Source organism: Acanthopagrus latus, chromosome 9 (assembly GCF_904848185.1).
Source record: "Acanthopagrus latus isolate v.2019 chromosome 9, fAcaLat1.1, whole genome shotgun sequence".
NCBI lineage: Eukaryota > Metazoa > Chordata > Actinopteri > Spariformes > Sparidae > Acanthopagrus > Acanthopagrus latus.
The window spans coordinates 17,097,402-17,114,198 of NC_051047.1; the positions used below are offsets into that span (position 1 = coordinate 17,097,402).

Sequence of the window (16,797 nt, forward strand, 5' to 3'; positions counted from 1 at the left end):
CAGTAAGAACGAGGGTGAGGTTCAACCGACGGGGTTTAGGACCCTGCTGCCGCCCAATGAGAGTCACATGACGTGCTATAGAGGCGGACAGGACGCTGAGAATAATGTTCCTCCGCCAGTCAACAACAGACGTGCTGAACTGAAGGCGACACGAACACATAACATTAGAGCATAAATGAGTTATGGACTAGTTTTCGGCTCAGTCCTCGCAGGAAGGCAGCGGACATGGCTGCTGCTGTTCTACTCCTCGCTGCAGTCAGCTTTGCGTGTTTGACTGGAAACTTGGTAAGAAAGATTCAGAAATAGACTTTACTTTAATAATAGAAAAAGTCACCTGATCCATCACAAGTTTGTACTTCCTGGAAAGTCTTTTTTTCTTCTTTCTTTGTTCTTTTTTTTATTTTTATTTATTTATTTATTTATTTTTACAAGTTTAAACCAACACTTATTTTAGTTATCTTGGTTTTATGAATGGGAACAGATGTACAGTCTACAATCTAATATTAGAAGATTTCCCCCCTCAGGCGGAAAATGAATATCATACATGTAATGGAAGAAGAGCTTTAAGAATGATTGAATGCACATGTCTCCTGCAGGTCTCTGGAGGCAGATCCTTCTCGATAGACTACAAACGCAACTGTTTCCTCAAAGATGCCAAGCCTTTTCAGTACATCTCAGGCAGCATTCACTACTCCAGAATCCCACGGTACTACTGGAAGGACCGGCTTGTGAAGATGTACATGACCGGACTCAATGCCATCCAAGTGTAAGTCCAACACATCACTTCCTTTCATATGTATTCACAGTCCTCTCAACATGTCTTTGGTTGATCACATCACAGGTATGTGCCCTGGAACTTCCATGAAACAGTACAGGGGGTCTTCAACTTCACAGGGGACCGAGATCTGGAGCATTTTCTGGATCTGGCAAACCAAACGGGTCTCCTGGTCATCCTGCGCCCGGGACCGTATATCTGTGCAGAATGGGAAATGGTGAGAAAGTCTGATTGGAAGTAGGCTTCATTGTTGTAACAATATGAGCTCGCACAACATCACGGCTTAAAAGAGCAGTGTAGAGGGAACCGATAAACACAGTAAGGTAACTGTACGTTATCAAGAGAGAGATCACAATCTTAAAGGGGCACTTTTTCTTTGACTGATTTTTTTATGCCTCAACAAACTAAATAAACAGTCACTCTTTGTTTTTCATAACTGAATAGTCAAACACACAGTTTCATACTTTTTAACTTTGTTTATATTTGGCGGACCCTGCCACCTTTCGAGCAGCTTGTTTATCCACATATGGAAAAAAAAAAATCAATATTCAGTTTGAGTTATATAACATTGATAGTGTAAATATTTGAATTCTGAGTGTGAATTTCTTCTCCAAAATACCCAGTAAACAGAAAACTACAACATGGCACTTTAGTAAAATTAAGACAAGGAACAAAACATGGGATATTACAAACACATTAACGTACAGATCATCCAGATATTTTCATCACCATTAGCACAACATTCAAAAAAAAATAAAAAAAATAAAAAAACGTTATTGTTACTTTTTTATAAGCAGGGAATTTGAATGTGGTCTGTTTTCAAGGTTTAAAAAGTGCTTGGATTTTGGAAAAGAGTCCTTGAAACTGCTTGAAATTGTAACTGCTGCTAATCACTTTGTCTTATATTGGTTCAGCCAGGTTATATATGGTAGGGTCAAGAAGTCTGAGACCACTTGCCAAAATACTTCCATTTTACATTTGCTTAACAATTTGGCAAAAAAGATGCGTCTTTGAAAAACGTACATGAATTTCAAAATATCTTTGTATTTGGTATGTCTCCCTTGAGCTGACATGGACTCAACACAAGTTTGTGTAAAACCTGATGACTCATGTTGTCCCAGCATGATTTGAGTATTTACCAAAACTTCTTGTGGTGTCACAGAGCGCTTGGCCTTCTCAGGCTTCAAATTCCCCCATTTTGCCCCCTAATAAAGGTTCAGGTCAGGTGACAAAAGTGACTCTTATGTCTTCAAGTAGTTCTTACACAGCTCCAGTTTTTGTGCAAGATGTTTTGCATGAGTCCATGCCAGCATGAGAAATGCTAAAGGGGGGGTATAGAAAGATTGAACTTTTCACTCAAACAGTTAAGCTGATGTTATTATTGGGAACAACAAAAACAAAACAAATACAAAATAAAAGTATTTTAACTCATCTCAGACTTTTGTGACCCTCCTGTAGATGCCAAGTGTAACAGATCGGTGACACATTCAGACACTCACATTTCTTGTGTTCTCAGTTTGTCATCCTTCTGTAGAATTTGTTAATCACAGTCACAATTACATCTGATTTAATGTGATGAAGTATTTAGAGTGAGTGTTAATTTACAGCAGTATTAAGGCAAGTTTGTTGCTGACGTTTGTTCCTGTTTCCCATTTTGTGAGAAGAAGACTGAAACTGATGACGAGATAATCTGTACTATCAGTCATCTTACCGAGAAATTAGAGACATGATCTCCCACTGCTTCCTGACAACATCATGTTGGTGACATCGGTGATATTTTCTCAAAACCACAATGTGTTCTTCCTTCCCAGGGCGGATTGCCGGCCTGGTTACTTCAGAAGCCAAACATCATACTTCGTTCAGCTGACACAGGTATAAAGTCCAGCTGCTGTGCATGTCTTTGTCTTGTTTTTTTTAAAAAAATATATATATTTCTTTGATTTATGTTCTTCTGCTCCAGATTATGTCCAGGCAGTCAGCAACTGGTTCGCCGTTCTTCTCCCCAAAATAAAGCCGTGGCTGTACGTCAACGGAGGCAACATCATCACTGTCCAGGTGGAGCATTTAATTAATCACGTTTCTTCTAAGCAAGTGTTTCAATGTTGGTTTTAATGAATGGTCTTCTTCTACAGGTGGAGAACGAATATGGAAGTTACTTTGCTTGTGACTACAACTACATGCGTCACCTGCGGACTCTGTTCCGCTTGTTTCTGGGTGAGGACACAGTCCTGTTCACCACGGATGGGAACACAGACAGGGAGATGACCTGCGGGAGTCTGGAGGGATTATACGCCACGGTGGACTTTGGAACAAGTCAGTGCGATATGAAAATGATTAACAGGAGGGCATTACATCTACTGTCTGAAGTTAAGGGAAAATGTGTCTATTTATTCTCTGATACAGACAACAACGTGACTGACGCCTTCAAGCGGCAAAGGCGGTTTGAGCCCAGAGGACCCCTGGTCGGTTACAAGTCAATTCATTAATGTTAACACGTCGTAATTACTGACCCGTCAAACCCAGCGTGTGATGCATTTAAATGATGTTGCAGGTGAACTCGGAGTTCTACACCGGCTGGTTGGACCACTGGGGGGATCAGCACGCTGTGGTTGATGCTCAGAAGGTCAGCAGAGTGCTAGCAGAAATGCTAAGCATGGGGGCCAACGTCAACATGTATGTCTCCCCAAACGTCCTCATCCCATCATCACGCATTTGGTGCACATTTGTCTATAATTTTCTTATTGAAAACAAATGCCAAGACCAGACCAAAATCAAGGATGTGTTATTACTTAAGATGTTTGCAGTGTATCCAGTGCATATTGGATTTTTGCAGGCTGAACTCATATCGATATATGCACATATTTTTCCACCTAATCGGAGACTTCAAGTCTCTCTTGTAGAATTAACATATGATTATGCTCACTTATATTGTGATGGCCCGCTGGCAGATCAAGATGTACACATTCAAAGAGCAAATTAAGAAAACGACTTAGTCAAGGTCATCTCATCGGCCTGTCACATGGGTAGAAATGATCATTTTGGGCCGTCATTTGAAAGCAGATACAGATATTACCGTGTTTAACTCATTAGTAATTTATTTCTAACCTCCGTAGTCTGTGGCTCTCTTAAATCCTTAAAAATGGGTAAAGAGATGGGCACTCTAATTTTTTAACAAACTTAATTCAAACTGAAACATAAAATGCATTTGTTTGGGACTATTATCGTGAGCAGATTAATGCACATTTAGTGCTTGAGTGAGTATTCACGGCTGCAAAATCTCATAACCCATCGGTTATTGTCTAATGTCGATTTAACTTCTGGGGGCAAAGGCTAATGACTGAAGCTTCCAGTGTAGCCAGGGAATATCCACATGACAGATAACTCTTCCATACGCTGTTCGCTGCGTACCGTCTGATTAAAGTCCAGACAGCATTTCGACTAATCTCCATGAATATTTATCTGCATAAGATTGGAGATGAATTTAATAAAAAGCCAACAAAAAGATTAATCATTGTCAGACAATCTGGTCACAAGCTGGTGGGTTCTGACGTTGCATTTTCGCCTCTATAACGTGATGCAGATGGAAATATGCAGATGTATCTTTGTAGAGATTAATGTCAGAATAACAGCGTACCCACAATCGACAGCGTTCATTGTGATGAAGATTCAAGGTTAGAGATTCAGTCCTTTACTGCCACATCATCATAAAACCGAATGGGGTTCGTCTCATTGAGCTCATCCAAACACAGACGTTGGAACCTCTCACTCACTCACAGAAACACGGAGAGTCAAATAAACACATACATACACTAAAGACAGAGACGTAGGACCATTCGGTGCACCACTGCGGCTCATTGATTTGTTTTTTAGTCGATGTGATGACAGTGAACAGCTACAGCTCGGAGGAATATGACATGTCGGAAATTGTTGTATGAGAAGTGTGTTGGTGGTTCTGTCTTTTCATGTGATGTGGCGACAGTGAGAAACATGTCAAATACAGCCTGTCTTTGGGTTGCATCGATCACTAGTTTGAGGTACACCTGCTGTTAAGGGTTAAAATGTAATACAGTCTGCTCTTCTCTCTGCTGTCAGGTACATGTTCGAAGGAGGCACTAACTTTGGCTACTGGAACGGTAAAGTCACGTATTATGATTATTATCAGTGCCTTTTTGAATCATCGCAGCTGCGACGCGTCTCCGAGATAAAGGCTCAGCTTGCGGCGCGATTCGTCTCTTCGCAGGCGCCGATCACGACACCAGGTTCCGCTCGGTGGTGACTAGCTATGATTACGATGCCCCGCTGTCTGAGGCAGGAGACCCCACGGAGAAGCTGTTGGCCATCAGAGACGTGATCAAGCAGGTACCATTGATTGTGCTGCCGCCCCGCTGAGGCCGATGTCCTGATTGCTCCCCGCGTGCACATATGTGGAAGATATGACTCATGATTCACAGTTTCTCCACAGTTTAGAGATATTCCCTCTGGACCCATGCCGCCGCCAACGCCCAAGTTTGCCTACGGCTTTGTGAACCTGAAGAAGGTATTACAGTGAGGAGTTACTGACAATGAGTCTGAGTGGTTGCCGTGATTGGTCCTAATGATGGGACACTTTTTTTATTCAGGTTGGTAACGTCAGCGGCCTGTTGAACACGCTCTCCCCCCTCGGGCCGGTGGAGTCCCAGTATCCTCTGACGTTTGAAGAGGTGAAGCAGGTACGGTGTCTGCAGGGCAGGACTGGTGTTGCCGTGAGTGTAAAAACCTCTTGAAACGTGGAGAACTTCTAGACTGTTGTGTCTGCAACCTGTCATGTCCATTGTTGTGCAGTACTATGGATACATGCTGTATCGGACCACGCTGCCCAGGGACCTCTCGCAGCCCACGCCACTTATCTCTCCACTGAATGGGGTTCATGACCGTGCATATGTGTCCGTCAATGGGGTAAGGCTTTTACAATGAACTTTTGTTGTCTGCTAGCCAATCGCTTTAGGTCCGGTGGAGGGAAAACATCACCGGTTAAGATCAAGCAAGCTTTTTTTTTTTGTTTTTTTTTTGTAATGAATCAGGCTGTGGAAATCCAGGTTCCTCCTTTTTTTTTTTTTTCTAACATTCAGAAACAGAATTAAGAGCGCGGCTTTGTGCGTCGACAGGTTTTTCAGGGCCTGCTGGAGAGGGACACCGCGCTTGTGACGAACATCAGCGGACGGCAGGGGGACACCGTGGACGTCCTGGTGGAGAACATGGGCAGGGTGAACTTTGGCAGCAAGATTAATGACTACAAGGCAAGAGAACAAAAGTCCAGTCCCACAGAGAGTGAATTACATTTTCTCTGCACACATAATCACTTCCCTCACAGTAAATACTATCTTCCCCTCCCCATTGTTTGAGTATTGACAAACCTCAGTACTGTATGTGTAAAACTAATAGCTACTAGATCATCCCTTTTCTGTCTCTTTTTTCTTTGGTTTGACTTTATTATAGCCAAGTATACAGAAAGATCTGGATGTTATAATCCTCCCATTTGCCTTAAAGTAGGCTCACACATTGAAGAAAAGTAGCAATACATAAATGACCGTAAAGTATTGGAACACAGAGGGGGCATTATTTCAGTTTTACTTCAGACACTGACACTAAAGAGTAATCAAAACCGAGGGCGTTGAGTTAAATGAATGATTCAAATCTCATCTGTCTTTGTCAGATATTGATCCATATCTGTGTGTGCCAAATCCTGTTGCTGGCGTTTGCACAACATTGGCACAGGATCATAGTTTGTTATTAAAAGTTTGAGTGGGGCTCAGACATTTATTTCCGATTCCAAAAATGGGCCATGCCACTTTTAAATTTGGGAATGGCTGTTTTACACAATATACAAAAATTACTCCAAAAAAAATCAAACATGTACCCTGCAGTATTTATGCTGTAGAGGGAGTGATGTAACACATGGATTTCTATCATGGATAAAGTGCAATGACAGAAATTCACTATTCCACTTCACTATTTACATATTTGAAATCATTGTTTACAGCTGCTACCAGGAGCTTTCATTCTTATTGTTGATTCTGGCGGCCTCTTTGGACAAAAAAAAAAAAAAAAAAAAAATTTAGTTTGACATCGTTACATCAGACCACAGAGCAGTTTCCTTCCTCCGGCTGTGAGACTCCTCACACTTTAAGTTTAATCACTGAATCAGAAAAGTCCTTATCCGACCTGGTGACAGGCATATAGTTTAATAATTATACAAACTGATGGTTTCATTTTCATATTTAGGTCATATAGAGGACTCAGTATTAAAGTGACACTGTTATATAACCGCTTAAATGTTCCTTTAGGTACGATTAATGGGGCCAGTGTATCAATGTAAAGCCATGGTACCAGCACCAGTCTGTTAGAGGTGGTCACAAACCTCAAACCCTAAAACTTTAAAACGATTATGAAAAATGAAAAGTTATTGGATAACTACTGTGAGTTAAAGCTCTGTACAAACCAGCACCAGTGTTAGCTACTAAACAGTACGTGTGCTGCAGGGCCTCTTGAGTCATCTGATCCTGGGGAAAGACGTCCTGACTGACTGGAAGATCTACCCTCTGGACATCGACGGAGCCATCGCAGGAGGATGGCCTCATTCAGACAGTCAGAAGAACTTCCCTGCCCCTAAGAAAGAACCTTCACTTGGGCCGGTCTTCTACATGGGGACCTTACAGCCCAACGGCCTGGCTCGGGACACCTTTCTCAGGCTCAATGAATGGACCAAGGTAATTTGATTGATTTACCGGGCACATCACTTTTTGTGTACAGTAGGTCTTCCTCATGATTCCAGGGATACAATAACTGTATCCTTTATCATGATGTCTTTTAACATCAGGGCCAGGTTTGGATTAATGGCGTCAATCTGGGACGATATTGGCCGGCCAGGGGCCCTCAACAGACTCTTTATGTCCCCGGACCCCTACTCAGCACCGTCCTTCCCAACTACATCACAGTGCTGGAGCTGGAGGGGGCACCAGCACACCAACGGGTTCTCTTCATGGACCGGCATCAGCTCAGCCCCACCGCTGGAAAGACATGACAGAGTTCTGTGGCACAAAATGTCCGACATTCTGAATGCTACATCCCAGTGCCTGTTTGAAGCACTGCACAAGAAATCATTAGAGTGATGTAGTCCTCTGAACAATCCAGGCGCTTCGTTCTGCATCACATCTGTGGCCTCTTTTAATCCTCCATCACTTCAGATTTCAGTGTTTGATTTCCTCATCAATCAAATGTCACCTGCTTCAACCTTTGACTCAGCAGCTTCAGTCAATTAGTGAGTGTTAGAGGTTGAACCTTCACTGTAGAAATAATGACAACGGTATACAAACAGTATTATAGTGTTTTATTGCATTTGCTTTGTTTCTCCGTTTGCATAATTGCAGATATTGTGAATAAATTATACATTTATTACATTGTTTTAATATATGTAGATATGTATGTGTATGCAGTTCATCATCAGTCATCTGCCATCATTCCATTATATTTGAAATGTATGTGTAGACTTGAAAACAAGACAATGCTTTACTGTTCCTCCAGAGGGGGGAACGATCAAACACATTGGCAGGGCGCAGCCACGTTCCACTCCCACCGAGGCTGCACAAACTCACACTTTTAGTTGTAATGAGGTAGTTTCCTTCCACCTAAAACGTTCTTCAGGTCTTGCCTGGAAGAGTGTTGGCTTTACGATGTGCTTGAACGCATTGAGGGCTGCAGAACGAATATTCCAGATACTGAAATGGGATCTTCCCCAGCAGAGACTCTCCACACAGCCAGCATCTCCTAGTGACACAAAAGAACACTGAATTTTAGTAGATATTTTTAAGTAGATACTTACTGCATGTCTTCACCCCAAAAGAAAAGCAATGGGGCCATTTTATGTCTTTTTGTTGTTTTTCTTTTACGTTTTGAAACAAGTCCCCATCTACTGTTTTGTGGACTACCAAACTTCACCTGACTTTCAATAGAAAGCACAAGTTGACGCTCTATCTGGGTTACTCACTTGACATGAGAGATGCTGACTCCCGATGCAGCCACTTGCTCTGCTAACCTCCTCTCTGCTGCCAGAGCTCTCTAATCAAATATAAAACAAGAAGCGGTTAACATCTTCAAGAATTTTCAACGTTTTGATTACCAAAGATTAAAATGACACCTTAGCTCACCTTTTCTCGATCTGTCAGAGATGCAAACCTCTTCTTTTCCTCCGCCTCCAGCTCCTGTTTCCTCTTTTCCTCCTTCTGCTCTTTTTCTCGCTGTTTTTTCAACGCCTTCTGAGCCTTTTTCTTCTCCGACTGTTTGGATTCAATCTCTGCCGTTAGTGGCCCCGGGACCTTGAGTTACACAAGTGTAAAAAAAAGGAAAAGGAAGGCAAATATAAATCTTCCGCTTGTGTTTAATGGCAAACATATGAAAAAAGATAAGACTGCACACTCTTACCTGCGCCTTGACGTAGTCGTATTTGTCAGGATTCTCACCCATATATTTACGGAAGACATTTCTTGTGTCTTTGTCCGGGGCGACGACATACGGGGTCTTCCCTCTATTATCTCTGTAATGGAATATTGCAGAAATAATCCTTAAGTCTTGGCAAAGGTTACTCTGTTCATTTAAGTTTTACTTTAATACACTTGACTATAGTATTTTCCAAACCTGCAGGCTGGGTCTCCTCCTGCGTCCAGGAGCAGCCGGACCACTGCTTTTTGTGCAGCTGCTGACGCCACGTGCAGCAGAGTGAACCCTGAAGAGTCAATGGGCTTATTGAGGAGAGTTAGAGGACTTGGAGCATCAGAAGGGTCGTTCTCCGACTGCTCTTGACTCTCTGCTGTCTCTCCAGGTAGCTGGAGGAGTGTGCACAGAGCATCCGCATCCCCAACCTTACAGGCTGTAAACAGGGCATCCCTCAGGCCGTACTCCCACGACTCATCAACATCATCTAAAAGAGACGCAGAAGGCTAAAATTTAGTTTTCTAGCGAGTATTATGAACAAGGGAAAGACGCATTTACTCACCTTCCAGTTGTTTCTTGCTCGGTGCTTTCCTTTTCCTCTTCTTTGATTGCGTCTCTTGAGGGCCGTCTCCTGCTGCTGCAGCCTCTGGCACCTCCTCTTCCTGATCGTCTGCTTCCGTGTTACTCAGTTCTGTCACACATGCACATGACATTGCAGAAAACTTGCAGAACCGATGGGTGATAAATGCGCATTTCTTGGGTGTCGATAATGTAGCTGCAGCCAGCTGTGCGATGCCACACCGGGCCAGACCTACCTTCAGTTTGCATTTTGCCCTCCTCCTTCTTTTTCCTCCTCCTCCTCCTCCTGTGCCGGGAGGGACAGATTTCAGACTCCCTGAGGTCCAGAGTTCCTAATGTCATCTCCACCATCTCCAGCTGGATCTCTACACCTCCTTCGTTATCCGAGCTGTCATGGATTTCTTCTGCAGAAGCCAAAAAATAAATAAAGGAAGTGTACTATAACACCATTTTTCACAGCAAATCAAACAGCAATATATCCCACAGGGTAGATGATAACTGGGTAAGCTTACCTTTCTCCTGATCTGTATTTATTCGAGCTGTGGGCTTGACAGCTTTCTTCCAGGCCTTCTTAGATGGGCTGAAGACAGCAGACATGTCTGTGTCTTTCCCTAAATCAGGATATTTTGCACACAGTATTGATTATACCCTGCCCAGGCGACTACGAGCAGATAACATGTCATTACTCCAAGGATATAATTCAGCTTACCATAAACATGGACAGTGGAAAGCACCTCGTGTACCCGCTGTATCTCCCGAAAGGTCGCCCTGCGTGTGGCAAAGGGGAGTGTGCGGATCCTGGAGTCTTTTTTGTCGAGCGGAGCTGCACGACCGCCGAAAAAGATGGTTTTGTTGTAGCTGGGAGCTCGTACGAATATGGCAGAGGCCTCCTGCACATGTTCGGCCCAGCTTACTAGGAGATCCTGAATGTCCTGCAAAAGGACATGCAAGCATTTCATGACAGTGTCAGTCCATTTTTAGGGGTTGTCTTCTGACAATATGCAAAAGCACCCTAACATTTATCCTTGGGATTAAGCAGCGCCTTTACTCTATAGACTCATAGGCACTTAATACCCTTAATTAAACTTAATTAGAGGCACTTTTCAAATCTGAGTACAAATTAGAGGGAAACTAATAAAACAACAAATACCAAAAGAAGGACCTGGAGGAAAACATTAAAAATTCAAATTAAAAATTAAAAAAGAAAACCAATAAAATAAGTAGGAAGCTCATATAAAATCAGGGTATGCGCTCTGAGAAAAACACATTTTTAGACTAGAGTTGAAAGATGACACTGACTCAGAGGGTCTTATTATCTTGCGCACGTCATTCGAGCCTCAGGGCCTGAAAGCAAATGACTCTGTCCACTGCCTGAGGGTCTTAAACTACATCAAAGATTCAAACGTTTTAAAATAAAACAAAAAAGTCTGAATGCAATTTGCCAGAAAATATTGTTGGGGTTAGCTTGATTTGTTTTTGTCCTCTGTGAATAAAAACAGCAAACCTGATGGCTGTCACTGTAAAAGAAACAAAGTGCAGACAGTGTTGTTAAATGAAAGATCATCTTACCTTTACGAGCGCCGCCTCGTTGTGTCGCCTCAGGGCAGCTCCTGCGGATTTGGGTGCGTGACTTCGGTTCTGTGAATCTTTCAGTCCTTGAGCGGTGCCTCGCTTCGCCCGCACTGTATAGCGGTGGAACGTCTTGTGCTGAAGGACTTCTTTCCTATAAATATATATATATATACATATATGTCAGCTCTATTATAACAAAATGGAAGCGTTTGGGAACAACAGCAACTCAGCCACGAAGTGGTAGGCCACGTAAAGTGACGGAGAGGGGTCAGCGGATGCTGAAGCGCATAGTGCAAAGAGGTCGCCGACTTTCTGCACAGTCAATTGCTAGAGAGCTACAAACTTCATGTGACCTTCAGATTAGCCCAAGTACAGTACGCAGAGAGCTTCATGGAATGGGTTTCCATGGCCGAGCAGCTGCAGCCAAGCCACACATCACCAAGTGCAATGCAAGGCGTCGGATGCAATGGTGTAAAGCACGCCGTCACTGGCCTCTAGAGCAGTGGAGACGCGTTCTCTGGAGTGATGAATCACGCTTTTCCATCTGGCAATCTGATGGACGAGTCTGGGTTTGGAGGTTGCCAGGAGAACGGTACATTTCAGATTGCATTGTGCCAACTGTGAAATTTGGTGGAGGAGGAATTATGGTATGGGGTTGTTTTTCAGGAGCTGGGCTTGGCCCCTTAGTTCCAGTGAAAGGAACATTGAATGCATTAGGATACCAAAACATTTTGGACAATTCCATGCTCCCAACCTTGTGGGAACAGTTTGGAGCGGGCCCCTTCCTCTTCCAACATGACTGTGCACCAGTGCACAAAGCAAGGTCCATAAAGACGTGGATGACAGAGTCTGGTGTGGATGAACTTGACTGGCCTGCACAGAGTCCTGACCTGAACCCGATAGAACACCTTTGGGATGAATTAGAGCGGAGACTGAGAGCCAGGCCTTCTCGACCAACATCAGTGTGTGACCTCACCAATGCGCTTTTGGAAGAATGGTCAAAAATTCCTATAAACACTCTCCTCAACCTTGTGGACAGTCTTCCCAGAAGAGTTGAAGCTGTAATAGCTGCAAAAGGTGGACCGACATCATATTGAATTCTATGAGTTAGGAATGGGATGGCACTTCAGTTCATAGAATGAGTAAAGGCAGGTGAGCGAATACTTTTGGTAATATAGTGTATATATATATATATATATATATAAAATGTGTTGGGCTGGCCGTCCATTTACACTCACATTTACAGCCATAAGGTGGAATCCAAGGTGCTGAAAACAAAAAAGCCCCCCGTCTACCTACCCTTGGAAAACAGCACCAGCAAAGTGGCCTCCACCTGTCATGAGGACGATCCACACGGTCTTCTTACTTATGGCCTTCAGGGAGGATCCTGCATCCTGCTCGTCGTCTGACTGAAGCTTTAAACAGGGAACAGAACATGAAATTGCAATAAAAACGCATATGGCTCACACACTGTTCTGTACTGCATTGTACCTGCAGCTGAGCCTCACCTTGCCCTGCAGAACGCAGCGGTAGACTGATAGATACTGTCCTGCCGAGTTCTGGAAAACGATCCTGCTCAAGGGTCGGCCGGTGATTGAACTGCTTTCAGCTGAGCTCTCGTTATCTGTGCCGTTGACGTTGCTGCTGCTTCTTCCTCCTCCTCCACTGTCACTATCCAAGTCTTCTTCCTCTGAATCCGACTCCGAGCCCGAGATGCTCGACATGTCTCCTGTAGATCAGCAACTGAAAATCAATCAACTGCTCAAGTCCCTGACAGATGTGTGCAGGACTCCAGTGGTTTTCCTCACCAGCTCCTGTCTTCCTCTCAAACTCCTCAGCTGTCACCGGCGGCGTCCCCGACATCTTCTGTCTCAAGTTGAAGCGGTGCCAGTCGAGCTTGTAGTGCTCCATCTGCGATTGAAAGACAAAACGTGCGTTACCCAAGTGACGACCCACGCTGATTGTACAAAAACCACCCACAGATCTTTGCTTACCTGCTCCTCACGGTTATTAAAGGAGCATCTGCAGGCTGAGCACACCATCTTGTCCGACACCTCTCGAACCAGGCTGGACTCCCTCTGCCTGTCATCTTCTGGGGATTTATCCTCCAACTCTGTGTGAAAGGACATACAAGGTTTTCAAACATATAGAAATTTAAAGGGTACCTTCTTCACAACAGGAACTACAGCTTCATACAGACCTTCTGGGGCTGGGTCGGTGACAGCAGCCTGCCTCAGGACGGGGTTCACCTCCCTCAGTCCAGTGAGAGCTTCATCATCCGGGCACAAGTCGAAGATGGAGCGATACTCGGCACAAGCTGTCATTGTTGGTGTTTTTCTTCTTCTTCTTCTTCACCTCATGATCTGCTTAGACATCAGAAACAGGGAAAACCTTCTCCACATTTTGCAAAATGATACGTTTCGCTCGGACATAACAAATATTATTAACAACACTAGTCTATCGTTAACCACTTACTCACTCTTCCCTCTGGCAACACCACTGCCATGAGCTGTCAACAGCCTACCAACTACTTCTTCTGTTTTTAAAAGCTAGCCTTACCTTGGCTGATGTAACCATATGTTAACCTGCTCTTTGAACGACACGTGTAGCCAGCGGTAACAGCAGCTGTCATCTTCAATAAAAGTCTATGCTGACCGGCCTTTTCTATCGTGCAATTAAATGTTTTAAAACAAATAAGTTACAATTACTCAGTATAAAAATAGCGGACAACTTACCTTAAGGGGCTGTCTCTCTCTCTCTCTCTCTAACGTTTGTGTGCATGTGAGCTTCTTCCGGGAGTAACTACGGAAGCCCGCGAGCGTCAATATAGCGTGATGAGGAGGCGTTCACAGACCGGCAGCTGAAATGTACACGAAGCGTTAAACACGTTTTACTGCCTCAAGGATGACTGTAAATACAGAAAAGTGCTGCCCTCTTCACTGGAAACATGTCGGACTGACTGTGTAGTTTTAAGTCCCTACGTTTGCGTTTAATTCATATCATTTGAACGATTCTTTTTAAAGCTGTAATCACTTTGCTGTCTGTGTCTCTGTCACTAAATTCTTGTTTACATTTTCTTTTTTTATACTCCTTCATTATGTTTACTTACATGTTTTGTATGTGAAGTATAAACTACTGGATGTCTATCTATCTATCTATCTATCTATCTATCTATCTATCTATCTATCTATCTATCTATCTGTAAAGAAATTAAAACTCAGAATTTTGGTTTTTACAATATTTACAATTTTTTTTTTCCATGACTGAATAAACAATCTGCTCCTCAGAGGAAAATGCAATATGGTGTTTGTTTACATTTGGCGGACCCTGCCATCTCTCTAGCTACACAGTATAATAGTATGAATTGTGCTTTTGTTGTTCATTCATAGAAACACATATCCCTAGTTCATAAACCTACTTCCAGTTTTACATTTGCTTGTACATATGTTATGTTTCTACATGTTTCCTTTATATTTACATTGTATATAGGCTTATGTACATGTGTACATATACATTGACTCTTCCATTTCCCCTTAGGTCATCAATGAAGGATCGCCTTACACGCACTTCCAAATAATTTCCCTCAAACACAGACTTTATGTATTTTAAACACACATATAATTTCCATCTAATATTTTACATGAGCTTTACATAAAGTATATCATTACATTTCATATACTTCATATTGAGCATTGCTATTGTGTGGAGTCGATGTGAATAAATTTAACAAGTATTAACTTTCAACTATTATAGGCCAAATAAAAGTAATGCATTACATATGCATAACTTTTATGTATATTACTTGAAAAGATGGAAATGTTATGTATGATTGAAATACATGAAGTCAGTTTTTAGGGATATTACTATTTGAGTGACATGCACAAGTCTATATGTTTTTTTTTTTTAAATCAACCTATCATAATAATAAAAAAAATCTGTTTATTTGATGTGTCTGAAATAAAAGAGTTTTCTGCTATGTCACTGTGAAACAACCTCTCAACTAATAAAAAAAATGGCTGCAATTCTCAGTGAACCTGCCCAACATATACAAAAAAAAAAAAAAATTGTATATACGAACCAAATTCTGTTTGTTCATCATTGAAGTAGTTCACACAGCCACTTGGTTTTTATTCTAACTACATTGGTCTTCTTTATATTTAACACATTATAATGATAAATTCTTTACACATTCTCTACATGAAGACCTTTCAAACAAACATACTCTGACTGATCTTATTCCTTTATATTGAAGCAACAAGGAATAATGTATGTCTAAGATATCACATAACAAAGTACAATATCTTTCTCTGAAATCTATACAAATATAGTCGCATGAACAAAATTGAAAAAATATACATACTCAAGTACGTACTATGAAACTTTGTAAATTGGTGGATTGTCAAGAGCTATTCCTGCAGAGAGAAGTGCTTCTGGGACAAGATCAAATCAAACACTTTATTGAGTTAAACACAATATATATTCACTATTGATTATACATATCAAATACAGTTTGAGATAAAAACAAATGTGCCTGTAATCTACTGAACAAAATTAAATATTGATTCACTTGGGTTTGCTCTGATTTCTCTTTGATTTGCTGGTTGGTGGGTGGATCAAAGCTTGGGCTGTTGGAAAACAAAGACATGAGTATTAGAAACTACTGTGATTCAAGAATATGTTCACCAGGATGTAGCATGCATCCTTTACCTGCTGTGTTACGAGTTTTTGCCTCTGCCAGACTCTTTTTCACCTCCAGGATTTCAGCAGTGAGGCTTCTCACCTTGTTTGTGACGCACTCACTCCTTTCCTGCAAACCACTCCTAGAATTTCAGAAAAGGTAATCAACTTGGATTTAGTCAAAGTCTTTCAGTCTCTTTATGCACATAGCACAGCACTTTACCTGTCCACAGAGGCGTCACCCTTCAGTTGTTCAGAGAGGTTTCTTTCCTCTTGCAGCAGATGACCCAGTTGCTGCAACACATCAACAACACCACTTTTGTCCATCACCAAATCGACTCTCTGCTCAGTTTCTCTGGTGCTGCAAACGAGAAAAAGATTCATAAGACAACCAACTGGGGCTGAAATTGTTTGGTAAGAGGATAGTAAGTGGTTTTAATTGTGAAAGAAGAAAAGGATGTGGGGTCTATTTCCTTGAAGGGTTAAAAATTGTATTTCTCAATAGAAGGTAAATAAAAGTAAAGTCAAAATGTCTGCAGTAAAATAAAAGGTGAACTTGACAGTTGGCTGTGTCTTCATGTTTGGTAAGCATGATGAATATGATCAGATAAGGACACTTGAGCTGGTGATACTAAAATCACACTTGATTGTCAAACAAAGTTTATAATTTGAAAACCTCCCCTTGTTTATAGTTGTTTGTGGCAGGCTGATATCACTCCTCCTCTTAC

The 16,797-nt window shown here is 42.2% G+C and overlaps 2 protein-coding genes across 2 annotated transcripts; one reads left to right on the forward strand and one right to left on the reverse strand.

The window, feature by feature from the left end:
• The first annotated feature begins 96 nt into the window (after positions 1 to 96).
• Positions 97 to 8,209, forward strand: glb1l (galactosidase, beta 1-like). The gene is made up of 16 exons (XM_037108925.1): positions 97 to 285; positions 597 to 766; positions 842 to 992; positions 2,587 to 2,647; positions 2,736 to 2,830; positions 2,908 to 3,088; positions 3,179 to 3,237; positions 3,327 to 3,448; positions 4,868 to 4,908; positions 5,016 to 5,134; positions 5,238 to 5,312; positions 5,395 to 5,484; positions 5,597 to 5,710; positions 5,920 to 6,051; positions 7,294 to 7,521; positions 7,632 to 8,209. The coding sequence occupies exons 1-16, from the start codon at positions 226 to 228 to the stop codon at positions 7,833 to 7,835; spliced, it is 1,902 nt and encodes a 633-aa protein (XP_036964820.1). The 5' UTR covers positions 97 to 225; the 3' UTR covers positions 7,836 to 8,209.
• On the reverse strand, positions 8,125 to 14,213 carry ankzf1 (ankyrin repeat and zinc finger peptidyl tRNA hydrolase 1). Its single transcript, XM_037108924.1, has 16 exons — positions 14,128 to 14,213; positions 13,593 to 13,755; positions 13,387 to 13,505; positions 13,201 to 13,303; positions 12,901 to 13,121; positions 12,692 to 12,807; positions 11,390 to 11,543; positions 10,530 to 10,752; positions 10,333 to 10,431; positions 10,057 to 10,224; positions 9,804 to 9,932; positions 9,446 to 9,728; positions 9,233 to 9,344; positions 8,959 to 9,126; positions 8,799 to 8,869; positions 8,125 to 8,578 (listed from the first exon to the last, which is right to left on the reverse strand). The coding sequence occupies exons 2-16, from the start codon at positions 13,714 to 13,716 to the stop codon at positions 8,452 to 8,454; spliced, it is 2,217 nt and encodes a 738-aa protein (XP_036964819.1). The 5' UTR covers positions 13,717 to 13,755; positions 14,128 to 14,213; the 3' UTR covers positions 8,125 to 8,451.
• Positions 14,214 to 16,797: the final 2,584 nt, after the last annotated feature.

What these genes read in the sequence shown, in the direction of transcription:
- glb1l (XM_037108925.1), top strand. Translation starts at nt 226, where the DNA reads ATGGCTGCTGCTGTTCTACTCCTCGCTGCAGTCAGCTTTGCGTGTTTG. An exon ending in GGACTCAATGCCATCCAAGT is followed by an intron (nt 767 to 841) that starts GTAAGTCCAACA and finishes ATCACATCACAG; the next exon opens with GTATGTGCCCTGGAACTTCC. An exon ending in TTGAGCCCAGAGGACCCCTG is followed by an intron (nt 3,238 to 3,326) that starts GTCGGTTACAAG and finishes ATGATGTTGCAG; the next exon opens with GTGAACTCGGAGTTCTACAC.
- ankzf1 (XM_037108924.1), bottom strand. Translation starts at nt 13,716, where the DNA reads ATGACAGCTTGTGCCGAGTATCGCTCCATCTTCGACTTGTGCCCGGAT. An exon ending in CACCGACCCAGCCCCAGAAG is followed by an intron (nt 13,506 to 13,592) that starts GTCTGTATGAAG and finishes CCTTTCACACAG; the next exon opens with AGTTGGAGGATAAATCCCCA. An exon ending in GTCAGCATCTCTCATGTCAA is followed by an intron (nt 8,579 to 8,798) that starts GTGAGTAACCCA and finishes TTGTGTCACTAG; the next exon opens with GAGATGCTGGCTGTGTGGAG.